The sequence below is a fragment of the Cebus imitator genome, unplaced genomic scaffold (genome assembly GCF_001604975.1).
Source record: "Cebus imitator isolate Cc_AM_T3 unplaced genomic scaffold, Cebus_imitator-1.0 Scaffold370, whole genome shotgun sequence".
NCBI classification, from domain to species: Eukaryota; Metazoa; Chordata; class Mammalia; order Primates; family Cebidae; genus Cebus; species Cebus imitator.
Genome location: NW_016107685.1, coordinates 1,245,044 through 1,262,838, shown reverse-complemented (window position 1 = coordinate 1,262,838; position 17,795 = coordinate 1,245,044). Strand labels below are relative to the sequence as shown.

Below are 17,795 nucleotides of genomic sequence, written 5' to 3'. Positions count from 1 at the left end.
GATATGACCCTCACACTGCTGGGAATGTAAACACTGGGTTTCCTGGTTAAAGCACTGATATTTTGTGGACCTTGCAAGCTGCCTGGAATAAGCTGTATCTTATAAAGCAGCTTATCTGGCACTGTGCATGAGGCACTATGTTCTGCTCTCTTTAGTTGTTTCCCATGAATATTTTCTGAAGTTTTATTTAAATGTTCCCCTCTTATCTCATTTGTGATATAGAGTATTGAAAGAAGGATCATGTGCCCACACTTGGGCCAATGGGGCAGTACCATGGGTGACTGAGACTTTCCAAAGGGGAAAGTCAATTGTTCTAGCTACAAAAGTCAAGCTAGGTGGTCCAAAATCCCCCTCCAAAAAATGAAAACCAAAACTAAAGCCAAAGAACCAACAACCTTGGCAGGCCAAGGCTTGAGTTAGAAAGGCAGGGTCCCTTAGGACTGAGCCTGGCCTACTTCAGGACCTCTTGCACATGCCTCCTTGACCTCTTGGTTTTCTGACTTGTTCCTGGACAAGGGTCCAGGTCTCTTTCATATGGCTTTGCGCATACTGACTTTGAAATTCCCTCCTTACTTTGATCTAAAGCCTCCATACTTCCTGGCCCTGAGATACTGCATTCTCTCCAAATGCTGGCTTATCTCTGGCATAGGAACTATAGATGGAATTTCCTGATTTTGAGACATGAGTTCTACCCCTTTAGCACTGCATTTTCATTCCTTTCCCCTCCACCCTCTGCTGTCCCTCCCTTCTTCGCTATAGCTATTATTTTTATTTTCCTTTTTACAAAACATCTTGAAATCAATCTAAACATACCATCTCCTAGCCCTCACCTCCCATCACCCATCTGCATTTAGTTAGAGGGGAGAATATACAAAGATGATGAAAAACATGGCATGCACAAGGAAAATATAAGATATTTGAGGCCCCTGAAGCCAAGTATGACCATCCAGCTGGAGCCAGTGTCTGGGTGTGAGAGTAAAGAAAAGATAAAAAATAAGTAATGACAGTAGTGTGGTGAGAAGTCTGAGAAACTAATGGAGAAAGGGGTATGCAGTAGTCAGCTCAGGTTGCCACAGCAAGACACCACAGACTGGATGACTTAAACAGCAGAAATTCATTTTCTCACAGTTCTAGAGCCTAGAAGACCCAGCTCAAGGCACAGACACATTCAATTTCTGATGAGGGCTCGCTTCTTGGCCTGCAGACAGCTGCCTTCTCACCACATCCTCACATGGTCTTTCCTCTGTGTGTGGCTTGCAGGACACAGGGGTGGGAGGGGATGAGGGAAGTGGTGGATCAGAAGATATCTGGTGTCTCTTCCCTATCTTATAAGGACAACAATTCTAGCCCCACCCTTACAACCTTATTTAACTTTAATTACCTCCTTAGAGGCCCTGTCTCCAAATACAGTAACAAGGCCAGGAGCTAGACCCTTGGAATATAATTCTCTCTTCTCCATGTCCAGCTGAGATTTTATGGCCCATTATTTCACACTCGTTCCTTTATTTTTCCATTCCATTCATCTGGTAAAATTCCAACTTTGGATGAACTGAACCAACAACATTCTCCTTGCTTGCATCCAAGCAGCTGAGCTCTGCTGAGAAACAGATCCCACTAGAGATTCATGCTCATCAACCCTTAAGTGGGCCATCAATACTTTCCTATGATTTCACTACATTCCTCAGGTCTCCTTTTTCCTTCTCCCATTATGTATTGTTTTCTTAAACCATCTTGACTACTAAAATTTTTATTACACACACACACATGTGCGTGCACACGCACACACACAGACACACCACTCTCTAATAACCAAATCTCCAACTTCATAGCAAAAATAAAAACTATCAGACAGCAGCTCCCTACCAAATCTACAAACCACTGTCTTAGTTAAAATGCAGGTTAGGTTTCCATGACAATAGAGAAAAAAATTGTAAGGACTTAAGACTGCAGTTTCTTTTTCATACAGAAGAACCAGGGATAATAAAATGGTTTGAGAGTATAGGAGACCCAGACTCCTTCCATCTTGTCACTGTGCCATCTGTAATATGTTACCCTCACTGCATGATTGAAGGTGGCTTGCTTTCCTATTTACATTCCTGTTGCCCTCCCAAAGGGGCAATGAGGAAGAGAAGGTCCACTTCTCTCCTTTAAGACCTTGATGTGGAAGCTGCACATATCACGTCTACCTATAGACACTACTTAGTCATAATGTGCATTTTTTGCACTTAGCTGCCAAAAAAAAAAAAAAAAGTCTAGGAAACGTAGCTGTTACTTTGTTGGCTGTAACTTGTTTTCATCTATAATCATCTTCTTCTACTGATTTCCTCTTACAATTAAGTTTCTACTGCTGTCAAAAGCTAGGACCCTCCACTTCTGCTCTGGATTTCATACATCCCCGACTTTTCAGGAACCTCGCATTATTCATTAATCATTCTATCTCTCCTGTATCTTCTTATATATTGGAGTGAATCCATCTTCCAAAAGAAGAAAGAGAAAGAAAGAAAGAAAGAAAGAAAGAAAGAAAGAAAGAAAGAAAGAAAGAGAGAAAGAAAGAAAGGAAAAAAGAAAGAGAAAGAAAAGAGAGACAAAGAAAGAAAGAGAATGAAAAAAAGTTCAAGTTCTCCCATCTTAAAAAAACAAAATCTTTCATTTGACATCCTCCTCCAGCTCTATCCCCTTTCCTTAATAACTACCTTTCTTAACGAGTTGCCTAAAGTCATTTACTCCACTTCCTCCCATCACATGCAGTTTTCAGTACACCTACTCTGTCTTCTGCCTCAACAATCTCACAAAAATGCTGTTTCTAAGGTTGCCAAAGATCTTCGGGTCACTAATTTTGGACCACATTTCTCATTCCTCATTTTGCTTATCCAGGGGCAGCATTTGAATGAGTTCACCAGTTTCTTCTTTCATCTCTTCTCTTTTTAGCTTTTATGATGTGTCACTCCCTTAGATTCCTTCTGTCCCTCTGTCTACTCTTTCTTGATGTCTTTTGCAGGCTCATCTTTCTCTATCAGTCTTTAAACAATGGCCTTCTCTAAATGTCTGACTTGATCCTTCATTTGTTCTTATTCTACACACTCTAATTCTGTGGTTTGCATTACTTCCTAAATAATCTGTATATTTAGCTTCCTACTGGAATTCTACTTAGATGTCTAATAGACATCTGAAACTTAGTATGTCCAAACCAGAACAGATTTGATGTGGGAGTTGCTCTCTGCTAGTTACTATTTTCCCTATGAAGTCCAGGTTATGTATTGAGAGTGAAGAATGCTCTGTGTGTGTGTGCGTGTGTGTGTGTGTGTCTCAGGGTGGGAGAAAAAATAGTTTATGAAACAAGAAAATTTGAAAACAATATTGTGTAAAATGAGAGAAAGAAAGTAATCAGAGAAATTTAGTAAGCTATTTAGTCATTCTGGGAAGCAGCACAGTATGAACAACTGAATTCTAATTTCCAAAATTCCTAACTTTGAATTCTGGCCCTTTCACCTAGTAGCTTCGTGGCTTTGGGCAAGTTACTTAAACTCTCTCTAAGCCATAATTTTTTCATCTAAAATAGCAATCAACAATATTGGACCTAAATTAATGGTTCTTCATTAGGATTAAATGTACTTAAAAGTAATGCACCTTGAACATAGTAGGTGATTATCAAATAGTTTATATTCAGTTACCAGAAACCTTATTCATTTTTATCTCATCCTTCTTTCCAACCCTCCACATGCAAATGATCTTTAAATTCTGTTTCTACCTCCTAAATAGGTCTTAGATCAATCATTTTCAATACATCCATGACTTTAGGTCAAGCCACTATCATCTCTCACCCAAATTACTGTCATGGACTCCCAATTGGTCCCACCTTCTAAGTTGCTCTCCACACTAGCTGCCACTGCAATCTTTTCAAATCTTTCTAAACCTTAACAAATTTCCAATGCTCCCAATTCTTCCTTTCATGGCTTGCAAGGGTCTGCATTTGCTGCCTCATGAGATAGAAGGTATATTATTTGTATATTGCTGTTGTAACAAATTACCATGAATGTAGTGGCTAAAAACAACACCCATTTATTAGCTCACAGATCTATTGGCTAGAAGTCTACACCATGTGGCTGGGTTCTCTGCTCAGGGTATCAAAAATCAAGGTTTCATCCAGACTGAATTCTCTTTTACAGACTCAGAGGAGAGCCTAAGTCTGTTCTTTTGTTGGCTATCAGCTAGAGCCTGCTGTCAACTAGAAGCCACTCTCAGGACTTGCCCTTTGCCCTCCTTCACCCTCAAGCTTACAACAGCCACCGGCATTCCTTGCCGCATGATCCCCTCTATCTTCAAGCTATCAACAGTGTGCTGACTTCTTCTCATTCTTCCAATCTCTTTGATTTCCTCTTCTGCTACCAACCAGAAAAAAAGAACCCTTGGCTTTTAAAGAACTCATGTGACTTGGTTAGGACTAGCCAGATACTCTCTCTTGAGATCAACTGATTAGTAAAATTAATTCCACCTGCAAAATCCCTTTTGCCATATAACATCATTGTGGGAGTAGTATTTCATCATATGCACAGGTCCACCCACACGCAAGAGAAGATTATATAAGGGTGAGAGTTATTGGGGGTCATCTTCTAATTCTGCCTACCCAAGGAGAGGAAGCCAGGGAAAATATCCCTGAAGAAATGCAGCTTAAGCTGAGATCAGATGGATGAGTCAGTGTTAATTAGGTAAGGAAGGAAAGAAGAAGCTTCCAGAGAGTATATGGAAAAGCCATGTAACTGGAGGATATATAGCAAAACAAGAAAAAGAAAAGTAGAGAAAAAAAAAAGGAGTGACTAAAGAAAGGCTAGTGTGTCTACAGTGGAGAGAACAAGAATCATAGTGACTTGAAATAATGTGGCTAGAAAGGTAAGTGGGAACCAGGCCATGTAGGCTTTCTAGATTCTGTTAAAATGGTTTCTCTATCCCAAAAGCAAAGGTTGAAAGAGTGGGATAGTCGGATTTGTATTCTGAGCATAGTACTTTGGCTATAAGGCGGAGGATAGATGTAAGGAGGCATGAGTAAAAGGTGGTGGCCCACATAGGAGGCAAGGAGTGTAGTTCAAGAGTAGGGTAATATTAGTGGATATATAAGCAGACATATTCAAGGAACACTCAGTAGCTAAAATCAACAGGACTTGGTGATTGATTCAATATGGGAGTGATGTAGTTATGTTCCAAAGGAAGCAGACTCTCAAACAAAGATTACTGTGGAGGATGTTTACTAAGAAGTGCTCTTGGAGTTAACACCTGTGCAAGAGAGAAGATGAAAATAGGATTAGGCAAAAGGAGAAGCTGAGCAGTAATTCAGTCCCAACAAAGACCTCAGTCAACCCTATGAGGAGCTGTGGGGTCGTGAGCATCTTTCAGAGTTGTCCACCACTGGGTTGAGGGGACTAAACCTTTACACTTCTGTCCTGATTGGTCATTGGATATGGAATGCCCAAGAAAGAGTGCATAACCTTTGGATGAGCTGGCTTTCTTCTGCCTAGGCAACTTGTGAAGGGTTCTTACAGCTGAGGGCCATCTTTCAGCAGCACTTTCAGCAGCTGGAAAATAAATCCTTCATTTTTGAAGAGAGTTCTGGGTTTAGCATGACAGCATCCAGCACAGGGGTGAAGGAGCATAAGGGAGTAAGGCATCAATGATAATTCCTAAGTTTCTGATTTGTACATCCTGTTGGATGTACTTAACGACCATTGACTTACTTGGGAAAATCCCCATTAGAGTAGGTGCTACTCAGGGATAAACTATATCGGACAACTAGTGTGCACCTTTAGAACTGGCATAGTTTGCTAAATAAGTGAATGTTCATCTATCTCTGTTTTCATTCCCCTTTCCCCCACATTTCCTTTGCTCCCTTCCCTCCTCATGATACTGCCATCCAATGTGGGAAAAGTTGAGCCGGTTATCTGAGGCCCCACCTGTGCTGGAGTTGAACAAATAGCAAATCAAGCTCCTGTGGTCCAGGGCTCTTTGATGGGCAAGACAGGCAGTGCCAGGAGGAAGGGAAGGGAGAGCAGGTGATGATGTCCCCACCCATCCCATGCATAAACTCTTTCAGTGCTTCAGCCCCTATAAACTCATGGCTGGCTGAACCAGGTCCTCTCCAAAAGAGTAACTGGATAAGGGCTTGCTGAATCCCGCATAAAGCCAGACTCCGTTCTCTACTGATGCTCCCCGCAACCCGACCTCTTACAGCTACTGCTGGGGGTCAGAAGACGGAATTTCACAACGTATTGGAGCTCATTTGGAATCTGAAGAATGGATAGGACTTTGGGGAAGAAAAGGAATGGATAGGAGAATGCACAGGGAGTAGGGCTGAAACAGTAGCAGAGACAAATCCTGCCGGAGAAGCTGAGCCCAGTACAGTCCTGCCCCCTTCAGCCCTGTTCCCGTTGCACCCCAGTGACCCAGTCTCCTTCCAGCCCCCTCTCGTGGGAACCTGACACCCTACACAGGCGGCTTTGCCTGCACTGAAAGCAAACAGGTAGCGCTAGCGTGTCGGGTGGGCGTGGGCGCTGCCTGGAGACGGTGTAGAAAACCAACCATCTCCTCTTTTGCTGCCCGGGGCTGGCGCTAGAACATATCCCGTCCTCACCTTACTCGGGTTCATCCTGGTCAATTCTCGCCACCACCCCAACTGCCCTCAACACCCAAGTCAGGAAAGCCCAAGGGCTTTCCTCCCAGAAGCCCTTTACCCGGGGCAAGGCTCCCCCCGGGCCCCACCCCCACTCCCACCCAGCTGTGGAGGGCTCCTTGGGAACCTTGAGTGGAAGCCTGAGTGTTGAGCCTGAGACAGGAGGCGGAGGGCGCGGAGACAGATGCAGGAGCTACCCTAGTCCCGCAGCGAGGAGCTGCAGGAAACTACGGTAGCAATAGTGTCACGGTCAGTGCGGCCACTGCAACACAGTACGGTAAACGCGGCGCCAGGCACAGACTAAAGCATCCGCGCCTCAGCAGGTGACGCACGCAGACCCGGTCTCCAACGCCACCTCCACGTTCCCTGATACACCGGAGAACGATGTTGGATCCCAGGCAGCGTCCCTACACAACGCCTCCTACCCTCCCTTCCCCGCGGCCTCCCCCTGCGCTGCCAACACTCTTTCTCTCGCTCTCGCTCCTCTCTCATTCCCTGGAATCGGGGGTGGGGGCGAGTGTTGAAGGGAGGTGGGCAGGGGAGAAATCTCTAGGAGGAGACTGGAGACATCTAGGGAGGGGGCGAGCCTGGAGGACAGCCGCACAGGGAGGGGCAGAACTCCCGAGCCGGGGAGGGGGCGCGCAGTCACCTGGTGGGACGGAGGCTGACGGAGGGACGCGAACCCAGGCGGGGCGCGCGCGGGAGAGCGGAGGGCTGGGGCCTGGGCTGGGGGCGGGACCGGGCGGGGCGGGGCGGGGGAGGAGGGCGGCGGGAGTCTGAGCCGGAATCGCAGCGTGAGCCGGTGGAGCCGCGGCGGGAGCCCGCCGGGCCGAGCTGAGTACGGCGGCGGGCTCGGCGGGGGCCATGGAGCTGCTGAAGCTGAACCGGAGCGTGCAGGGCACAGGACCCGGGCCGGGGGCTTCCCTGTGCCGCCCGGGGGCGCCTCTCCTCAACAGCAGCAGTGCGGGAAACCTCAGCTGCGAGCCCCCTCGCATTCGCGGAGCCGGGACAAGAGGTGGGTGCCTCCCTCAGCCCCCTCCACAAGCTCCTCCTCACTGTACCCCAGAACACTAATAGAGTCCCCCCACGAGCTCCACACTACCTCCTCAAACGCCCACACCATGCCCCTCATAGTGCTGCCTCAGCCCCCAAACAGCCCCCCTCACACCTTCACCCCCACAGCTCACAACTTCATCACAGCTTCACACCACCTGGTCGGAACTCCTTCACATCCTGGTCCCCTGGTTACACCCAGAGCTCCTGCTCACCCCAAAACACAGCCCCCTCCCCAGCACGCAGCCCCTCCTAGACACCAGTCAGAAGGCGAAGACCTGCTCTTGCCAGCCCTTGCAGATCTCCTTTCCCTCTTACACCTCGTTCACAGAGCCTCAACAGAGAAGGAAAGCAAGAAAGGAAGGCAAGATTGGGGAAAGAAGGGGGCCGGCTGAGGGAGGGAGCCCTGTGGAAAGCTTGAATGGGAAGTCGAAGTTGTGATCACATCTGACACCCCAGCCCAGCCCCCAGCCATCCCAAAAAAGATCCTTGAATCTGAATTAGGCTGAACAGTAGGGGATCCTCCTTAGAGCTGTCTGCCTCCGTTTCACTTAGCCTCAAACCCCTCTACCTCCCATCTTGGAGCTTTCAAGGCTCTGTGGTCTTTGTCTGCAAGCAATGTCTCCAGCTATCTTCTAAGCTCCCTTTCCAGCCCTAGACTAGGTGCTGGGGGCACAGGGGCAAAGTAAACCCAGTCTGGACCCTCATGGCTCATAGCCAAGTGCAGAGGGAAAACAAGCAAGTGGAAAAATCACAGACACCATGGAAGTCCCAGGAAAGGGCCTAAACTGTGGGCACCAGAAGAACTTCACAGAGGCCAGAACCTTGGAGCTGGGTCTTGAAGTTGAGTGGGCAGAAAAGGAAGGAGTGGGATTCTAGGTGAAGGAACAATGTTAAGCAAAAGAAAATTTTTCTAAGCTCAAGAAGGGAAAGTTGGAATAAATTGTAATCCACATATTTATTTAACCCACGAAATAATCTATGCTTTCTCAGCCCAGTTGTTACACACTCACACTTGGATTCCGTCATTCAGCCAATATTTATTGAACCAGAGATTGTGCTAGGCAGTGGAAATGTAAGTTGAACAAAACTGACACAATCCCTACTTCAAGGAGCTCAGAGTTTAGTGGGTGAGACAGACAAGCAGAGGATTGCAGCACAAAGTAGAAGAGCCTTGATACGAAAAAGACAGTGGGAATGCAAGAGGAGCACCTCTAGCCCAGCCTAGCCTCCTTCAGAATTAAGTTTGGCCTCTTGAGGAGATGAGATATAAAGTCAAAAAGATTAGGGAGATTGACTCTAAGCTTCCTGTTGGCAAATATATATAATGCACATATATATGGGAGAGCCAACCAAGTTAACAGGCAGGAGAGACAGAAAGCATCCCAAGGAAAAGGTCAAGATACATGAAAACTCAAAGTTTGAATTCACGGCACTTTTATCCACTGTGACATAGTTTTGAGTGGCTAGAACATATAATATAAGAGGGGAATAATGAACAGGGTGGAGATTAGCCTAGAGGGTTTGCAGAGAGCCTGCTAGACCTGACCATGGAATGTGGACTTTATCCTACGGGCAATAGGAACTTCTAAAAGATTCAGTAGTACTACTGGGATTAGTTCTATAATGTAGAGAATGGATTGGAAGACAGGAGATGGAAGGCAGGGGGATACTTTAGAAGGTTATGATATTACACTGGTCTGGGGGAAAGATGATACTAGCTGAGACTAAGGTGATGGCAATGTGTATGGAAATAAGTGGATATATTTGAAAGCCTCTTCTGGAAATGGAATCAACAGATTAGAAGCAGAGAGAATAGAAGAGGTCAAGGGATGACATTCAGATTTCTAACTTGGACAATTGAATGGATATTGGTGCTATAGCAATTGTATACAATGAGAAAGATAAAACAGCAGAAACAGGTTTGGAAGAGGGAATTATAAATTCAGTTTGGAACCCACTAAGTTTAAATGTTAGTGGGACATTCAGGTGATGTTGCCTAGAAAGCTGTTGATTCCAGGGGTCTAGAACTTATAGGGAAGATCTGGGGTGGAAATACAGACTTGAAGAAGATCTTTGCCTACAAGAAGTAGAAGCCATGAGAATAGTTAAAATCATAAATCATTGTATAGAATGAGAAGAAAATAGGTGCTGGGTCAGGACTCTGCGGAAGACCGTTATTAAAAGCCAGGCAGCAGCAGGAGAATCCACAAAGGATATTCAGATGAAACTATCAGAAAGGCAGGAGCTATGCCCTTTCAGAAGGCAAGAAAAAGAGAGTTTCAAGCATGTTGGGGTAAGTGATGTCAAATGCTATTGACATAAATTAGATAAATAAAAACAGGACAGTCAGAACAACATCCTTCACATTCAATAACAGGAAAATAGGAGCTGTAGGTATTGAGGCTTAACTACGGTAGGTTGAAGATTGGGCTGGTGGGAGAGGGGGTTACGAGAAGTGAACCAGGATATATGGCCAAAACTTTCAAGAAGCTTGGTAGGGTAAGAAAGAGAGAGAGAGAAAAGCAGCCAAAAATAGCATGAGATGGAGGGGTGACATGTGTGCAGGTTTGTCATGTGTGTGTGTCTGTGTGTGTGCATTTTTAAACAAGAGCTTTTTTAAATATTTGATGGTGGTTGGGCCGAGAGAGGAAGATTGAAGGTACAGACGAGAAAGGGGATAATTAATAGAGAAGAGTCCCTGTGAAAGCAGATGTGAAGCAATTCAGAGCATAGGTGCAAAAATTTGCCTCACTCATCTAAATGCTGCTCACACATTTGGATGTTACCCAGCCAGTCAGATGTTACACACAAAGACCCTATCAGCCACACTCACTCAGATATTACCCCCACAGATGCTTGTGTTACCCAGGTTCACTCAAATGTTACCAATAGAAATTTGGATGTTACCACTTTATTCTTCTTACATAATCCATGCAGACTTGAGTGTTACCCATGTTCACTCAGATACTACCCATAAAAAAGCAAATGTTACCACACTCATTTTAATATTGTCTGAAGTCATTTTGGTGTTACCCATCCATGAAACACTACTCACTTTCGTTTTATTATTATCCACACACAATTAACCAAGTTCAAGGGCATACACGTGGGACATGTCAGCTGGATAAATGAATGAGAAATTTCTTTTCATACTTCAGAGTACTGTACCAACTTGAGGTGTGGCAATTGCATCAATAATTAGTTGAAGAAAGACATCCAGAGGAGGATGTAAGCAAGATAATGGAACTAGAAAGTTTTAAGAGGTGGGGGCTGGAGGGTAGGAGGACAATGGATTTGGCGGAGAAACAGAGAGTGTAAGATAAACCACCAGCTCTTTTCTTTCTGAGTCCAAGGACCTCTCTGACAGAGGTCTCCCTCCTAAAGGTCCTTTATTCCCCACCGTACACACTTACTCCCCTCAAATTATGTCACCTATAAGCCTTCCATAATTCTTCCTTATAGAGAGAGGCCTGCTTCTAAAGGAAACATAGATGGTTTGTATATAAAAACAAAAGTTACGCATCTGGAATCATAGCCTCTCACTGACCCCCACAAGCACCTTCCAACATGTGTCTCCAAAAAGACAGAGGCAGAGAACAAGAGAGGGCATGCTGGAGCACATCTGCAAAGATGAGGGATGGATGAGGAGGGGGAAAGCAGGTGCACTTCTGTCTTGAAAGACAGAATCACCCAAGGTTCATTAACAAGCATGTGTTGACTACCTCCTCTGTGTTGGACATTATGCTGAATGCTAGGAATATACTGGAGAATGAGATGGACCTTGCTCCTGTCCTCAAGAAGCTCCTAGTCTAGTGGGGAAGACAGAGAATTACATACATGCTAACACAGTGAGAAATGCCATGGTTGAGTATAGAGAGAGGGAGAAAGAGGCATTTAGATTGAGATTTGATTAAGAGGAGGCAGTATGATGAATGAGAGTACTGAAGGAACAAACAGTAGGAGGCAAAGCATTTTAGGGATCCAGGGACTTGGCTTCTATTCTGATTCAGCCCCTTAACAGGTGTGTGGTCTTGAGCAAATTATGTTACTTCTGAGTTCAGTTTGGACGTTTTTATAAATAGCATTTATTTGATGTCTACAATTTCTAAATAAATTGGCTATTATAAGAAAACACAGTCATACATTACCTAATGATGGGGATACCTTCTGAGAAAGACATCATTAGGTTATTTCATTGTCATGTAAACATCATAGAGTGTACTCACACAAACCTAAATTGTATAGCCTACTACACGCCTAGGCTATATGGTATAGCCTATTGCTCCCAGACTACAAACCTGTACAGTGTGTTACTGTGCTGAATACTGTAGGGAAGAGTAGCATAATATTATGTATTTGTGTATCTAAACATATCTAGACATAGAAAGGTACAGTGAAAATACAGTATAAAAGATAAAAAATGACACACCTGTATAGGGAGCTTACCATAAATGAACTTGCAGGAGTAGACATTGCTCTGGGTAAGTCAGTGAGTGGTGAGTGAATATAAAGGCATTCTGTAACGTAAAGGCATTACTGCACACTACTGTGGACTTTATAAACACTGTATACTTAGGCTATACTAAATTTATTTTTTTTATTTTTCTTGTTTAAAAATTAACCTTAGCATACTGCAACTTTTTTACTTTATAAACTTTTTGACTCTTTTGCAATAACGGCATAAAACAAAAAACACATTGCATGGCTATACAAAAATATTTTCTTTTTTTATATTCTTTCTTTTCCTTCTTTTTCAATCAATGAAGAAGAACTTTTCTTATGTTCTTATAAGCATTTTTCTGTTTTTAACATTTTTTTTCTTTTTTGCTTTTTAAACCTTTCTGTTAAAAACTAAGACACAAACACACACATTGGTGTACACAGGGTCAGGATCAATTTTGCCATCTTCCACCTGCACATTTTGTCCCACTGGAAGTTCATCAGGGCAAGAACACACATGGAGCTGTCATCTCCTTTAATAGCAGTGCTTTATTCTGGAATACATCCTAAAGGACCTGCCTAAGGCTGTTTTATAGTTAACATTTTTGAAAAATAAGTAAGAATATATTCTAAAATAGTGATTAAAAGTATAATATAGTAAATACATCAACAAGTCACATAGTCATTTATTATCATTATCAAGTACTATGTACATAATTGAATGTGCTAGGCTTTTATATGACTGACAGCACAGTAGGTTCATTTATACCAGCATTCCCACAAACATATGCATAATGCATTATGCTGCAGTGTTGCAATAACATAACTAGGTGTTAGAAATTTCTCAGCTCCATTATAATCTTTTGTTGTTGTTGTTTTGGGTTTTGTTTGAGACAGAGTCTCACTCTGTTGTGTAGGCTGGAGTGCAGTGGCACTATCATAGCACAGCGCAGCCTCAAATTCCTGAGCTCAAGCAATCTTTCTGCCTTAAGCTCCTGAGTAGCTATGAATATAGGGACGTGTCACCACGCCCAGCTAATTTTTTATGTTTTGCAGAGATGGTGTCTTGCTATGTTGCTCAGGCTGATCTCAAGCTCCTGGACTCAAGTGATCTTCCTGCCTTGGCCTCCCAAAGTGTTGGGATTGCAAATATGAGCCACTGTACCAAGCTATTCATTATAATCTTATGAGACCAGCATCATATGTGAAATTTGTATTTACCAAAACATCGTTATTCAGTGCATGGCTGTAGTTTTCAATTTGGAAGCTAAAATGAGAGTCAGCCAAAGTATGGGACTCTGGAAGAGAGGGCTGCAGCTTTGAGCCCTTCCTTCTCTGCAACCTAGGAGGCTCTGCCCCCTACCCTCTCTACCTTTGAGCTCTAATCACTCTCATGCTGAGGCCATAAGTGTGAGTGATTCCATCCTGTTCGATCCAATTCGATTTTGTCTAAATATGCTTGGCTATGACATGGTGGGCCAAAGATGAATCCGTCTTTTAATAGACAACGACACAAAAGAATGGGGTCAGCCTCCCAGCCCCTCTGCCTCACACAGGTGTCCCTCCTATGAGCTCCGACAGCATCTTGTACATCCATCAACCTCACTCCTTATCACATCTGCTTACTCCTTATCACATCTGTTTACTTCTCCCCTGTGAGCTCTCAAATGGCAGGGAGTTTATCATGTTCATCTCTTTGTTCCCAGTGCCTGGCACAAAGGGAGTCCTCTGTAAATGTTCATAGAGTGAGAATGAATGTTTGGAAAGAATTAAAATACAAGGCAGAAAGTAAAATAGTCTTTAATTGTTGTGCAAGAAACATGCATGGGTTAGAGAAAGGGGAGAGTAATACTAAATGAGGTGTCCAGAAGGGCCTTACAGAAGAAATGGCTGTCGATTTGAGTCTTGACCAACAAGGGAGGAATAGGAATTCACCAGATACAAAAAATAAGCTTGTGATGGGGGGTGGAAGTTGTGGGGAGAGTTGGTGAAAGGGTATTCCTGGCTGAGAAACCAACTTGAGCAGGGAGGGAGTCACAAGTGCAAATGATGCATTCAAGAAATGAGTCATCCAGTGGCTTGCTTAAATGAGTGCATTGCGGGGGGTCTGCCTCACAGGGCAGAGGGAATGCAGAACAGAACGGGGGGCCCGGAGCCGGAACGGTGCCTGGAGAGGCGAGTGCTGGGGCGGGGGGGGGGGGGGGGGGGCGGGGGGGAGGGAGGAAGATGTCCCTTCTGGGAGGATCTTGATGACATTCTGAGGGGTTGCAGACAGTAGAGAGTAAGTGAAGGGATTTTTGCTTTTGTTTTTAGAGAACGAAGACATGATCTGATGTGGTTCAAAAGGTAGTGGGTTGTCAACAGTGTGGAATACTCCAGGAAGGTCAAATAGAATAGGCTAAGAAAGGACCTTTAAATTTAGCAGTTAAAGATAAGTGTACTTGGGAAGAAGCATGCAGTGATAGGGTACAGAATATTGTAATGGATTGAAGAGTGAATGAGAAGACACAAATAGCCTCATAAGAAATTTGGCTGCAACGGGAAGGAAAGATTTGGATCAAACCTTGAGAAGAGACAGGTTTTCTTAAGGAAAGGTAGAGTTGGGCCAACTTAACCAAAGCTCAAGAGGTTAGAAGGCTAAAGGATTCAAGTTCACCATTCACTGAGCAGCTCATGAGTAGGGAATGTAGGCATCTGGCAGGGTAGTGAGGGTTGGGGATAAGAAGGATGGAGAGGGGTTTGGCTGAATGAAGGCTGACCCTTACTGCCACCTCTCCCTTTTCTTACCCAGAATTGGAGCTGGCCATTAGAATCACTCTTTATGCAGTGATCTTCCTGATGAGTGTTGGAGGAAATGTGCTCATCATCGTGGTCCTGGGACTGAGCCGCCGCCTGAGGACCGTCACCAATGCCTTCCTCCTCTCACTGGCAGTCAGCGACCTCCTGCTGGCTGTGGCTTGCATGCCCTTCACCCTCCTGCCCAATCTCATGGGCACATTCGTCTTTGGTACAGTCATCTGCAAGGCGGTTTCCTACCTCATGGGTGGGTGAGACAACCACCCCATCCCCACTTGCCACTCTCCCCTCCTAAAGCCCTTGTGGATGTAGGAGTCTTCCCCAGTTGGCAGGGAGGGGTATGAGGAAGTCCCACTGATGGGTGTGTAGTGCAAGTTTCCTGGGTGACTCCTTCCTCTCTCTTCCTCTGCTTAGGAGTGTCTGTGAGTGTGTCCACGCTAAGCCTCGTGGCCATCGCACTGGAGCGGTACAGCGCCATCTGCCGACCACTGCAGGCGCGAGTGTGGCAGACGCGCTCCCATGCGGCACGCGTGATCATAGCCACGTGGCTGCTGTCCGGACTACTCATGGTGCCCTACCCCGTGTACACTATCGTGCAACCAGTGGGGCCTCGTGTGCTGCAGTGCGTGCATCGCTGGCCCAGTGCACGGGTCCGCCAGACCTGGTGAGCTTGCCCACAACCTATCCTAGGATTTCCCTTCTCACCCCCATTAGATGCTTAAGACCATTGCCCAGAATCTTCCTCCAGCTGCCCGGAGAATTACCATGCCAATTCCTATTCTGCATCCACCACCCTGGAATTCCAGTTTGGGTCTCCTCCCCAGCTCTCTCTCCCTTCCCAGAGGCACCCCCAAATCCTACCCCTACCTCGGGCACCTGGCCACAGCCCTAGAAACACCAGTCCTTGGCCCTTTCTCCATCTGTGATTGTAGCTGGACAGAAACCCAAGTGATCTGTGTTGCCTCCAGGTCCGTACTGCTGCTCCTGCTCTTGTTCTTCATCCCGGGTGTGGTGATGGCAGTGGCCTACGGGCTTATCTCCCGCGAGCTCTATTTAGGGCTTCGCTTTGATGGCGACAGTGGCAGCGAGAGCCAAAGCAGGGTCCGAAGCCAAGGCGGGCTGCCGGGTGGGGCTGGACCAGGTGAGCGAAATCCGGGAGAGGCGGAGCTTTGGAGGGCGACGGGGCCTGCTGGAGTGGGTGGGGCTGAAATAATGGGAGAAGAAAGCTGGAAATGGGGTTAAGGCTGCTGCGAGCTCAGGTGGGGATTGGGCTGGAGATTGGGAGAACTCTTGCCTTTTTCTCTTACTGCCCACCCTCCTCTGTGCTCAGGTGCTGTTCACCAGAACGGGCGTTGCCGGCCTGAGACTGGCGCGGGTGGTGAAGACAGCGATGGCTGCTACGTGCAGCTGCCACGTTCCCGGACTGCCCTGGAGCTCTCGGCACTGGTGGCGCCCACTCCTGGGCCGGGACACGGCTCCCGGCCCACCCAGGCCAAGCTGCTGGCTAAGAAGCGCGTGGTGCGAATGTTGCTGGTGATCGTCGTGCTTTTTTTTCTGTGTTGGTTGCCAGTTTATAGCGCCAACACGTGGCGCGCCTTTGATGGCCCAGGTGCACACCGAGCCCTCTCAGGTGCTCCCATCTCCTTCATTCACTTGCTGAGCTATGCCTCGGCCTGTGTCAACCCCCTGGTCTACTGCTTCATGCACCGTCGCTTTCGCCAGGCCTGCCTGGAAACGTGCGCTCGCTGCTGCCCCCGGCCTCCACGGCCTCGCCCCAGGCCTCTTCCCGATGAGGACCCTCCCACTCCCTCCATTGCTTCACTGTCCAGGCTGAGCTACACCACCATCAGCACACTGGGGCCTGGCTGAGGAGTGGAGGGGCTGTGGGGGCAAAGGCAGGGAAAATGACAAGCACTGACCCTTTCCAGACACTCAAAACACAAACCGCAACTGACACAGGAGACCAACACCCAATAGCATGGCCTAACCGCAAGCACAGGAAAAGGTAGCTTACCTGACACAAGAGAAACAAGAACGGAGCCGTACTCAGAAAAGGAGGCACTCCTCTGATATGGGACTGAGCCTGGCCCATAGAAACATGGCACATGCCTTAGACAGACACAGCGTCCCTAGCAGTGAACTGTTTCTACACAGCGGGAACTCTGACAAGAGCTGACATGCCTCTCACACATAGATTAATGGCACTGATCATTTTAGGGACTATGGAGCCTGGCACAGGACTGACTCTGGGGTGCTCCCAGTTTGACCTCACAATCCCCTTTCCCGATCAGCACCAAAAGTACCATCAGGCCTAATCTCATACCTCTGACCAACAAGCTGTTCTGCACTGAAAAGGCTCTTCACCCCTTTCCAGTTAAGGATGGTGACCCTGCCCTCTCCTTCCTTACCCAGACTCTTCAAGAAATAATAAATTGACTGCCTCCTGAACTTCCTTTCTGGATTCTTTTGGGGCGAGGAGGCACAGGATTTTACAATAATATCCTTCTGTCAGGTCTCTCCCACTGTTGCACACCACTGTGGCAACCCCTTGCCAGAAAGCCCAGCCTCTGAGGCTCAATGTCGCTGTGCATATTCTCTCTAGGTTTTCATTTTCTACCTACATTCCAGTGTTGCAGTAACCGTGAGTGGGGATGGAAAATGGCACATCCATGACACACCATGATTCCTGATCACATTCTCCCAAAATGGTGCCACTGTTAAAGTACTATATTAGTAAATGCTTATTAAATTTTGATGAAAAGATAAAAGAGGAAGCACTGTATAAAAAGACTAAATTTATTCAATGTGTGTTTGAAACACCAGAGATCAGACCATGACAAATATA

General features: G+C 46.0%; 1 protein-coding gene across 1 annotated transcript; it reads left to right on the top strand.

Moving 5' to 3' along the window:
• Positions 1 to 6,668: 6,668 nt before the first annotated feature.
• CCKBR (cholecystokinin B receptor) lies at positions 6,669 to 17,398 on the top strand. Its single transcript, XM_017507240.2, has 5 exons — positions 6,669 to 7,673; positions 14,946 to 15,197; positions 15,365 to 15,614; positions 15,919 to 16,091; positions 16,281 to 17,398. Exons 1-5 carry the CDS (start codon positions 7,523 to 7,525, stop codon positions 16,817 to 16,819), a joined length of 1,365 nt encoding a protein of 454 aa, XP_017362729.1. The 5' UTR covers positions 6,669 to 7,522; the 3' UTR covers positions 16,820 to 17,398.
• The last annotated feature ends 397 nt before the right edge of the window (positions 17,399 to 17,795 follow it).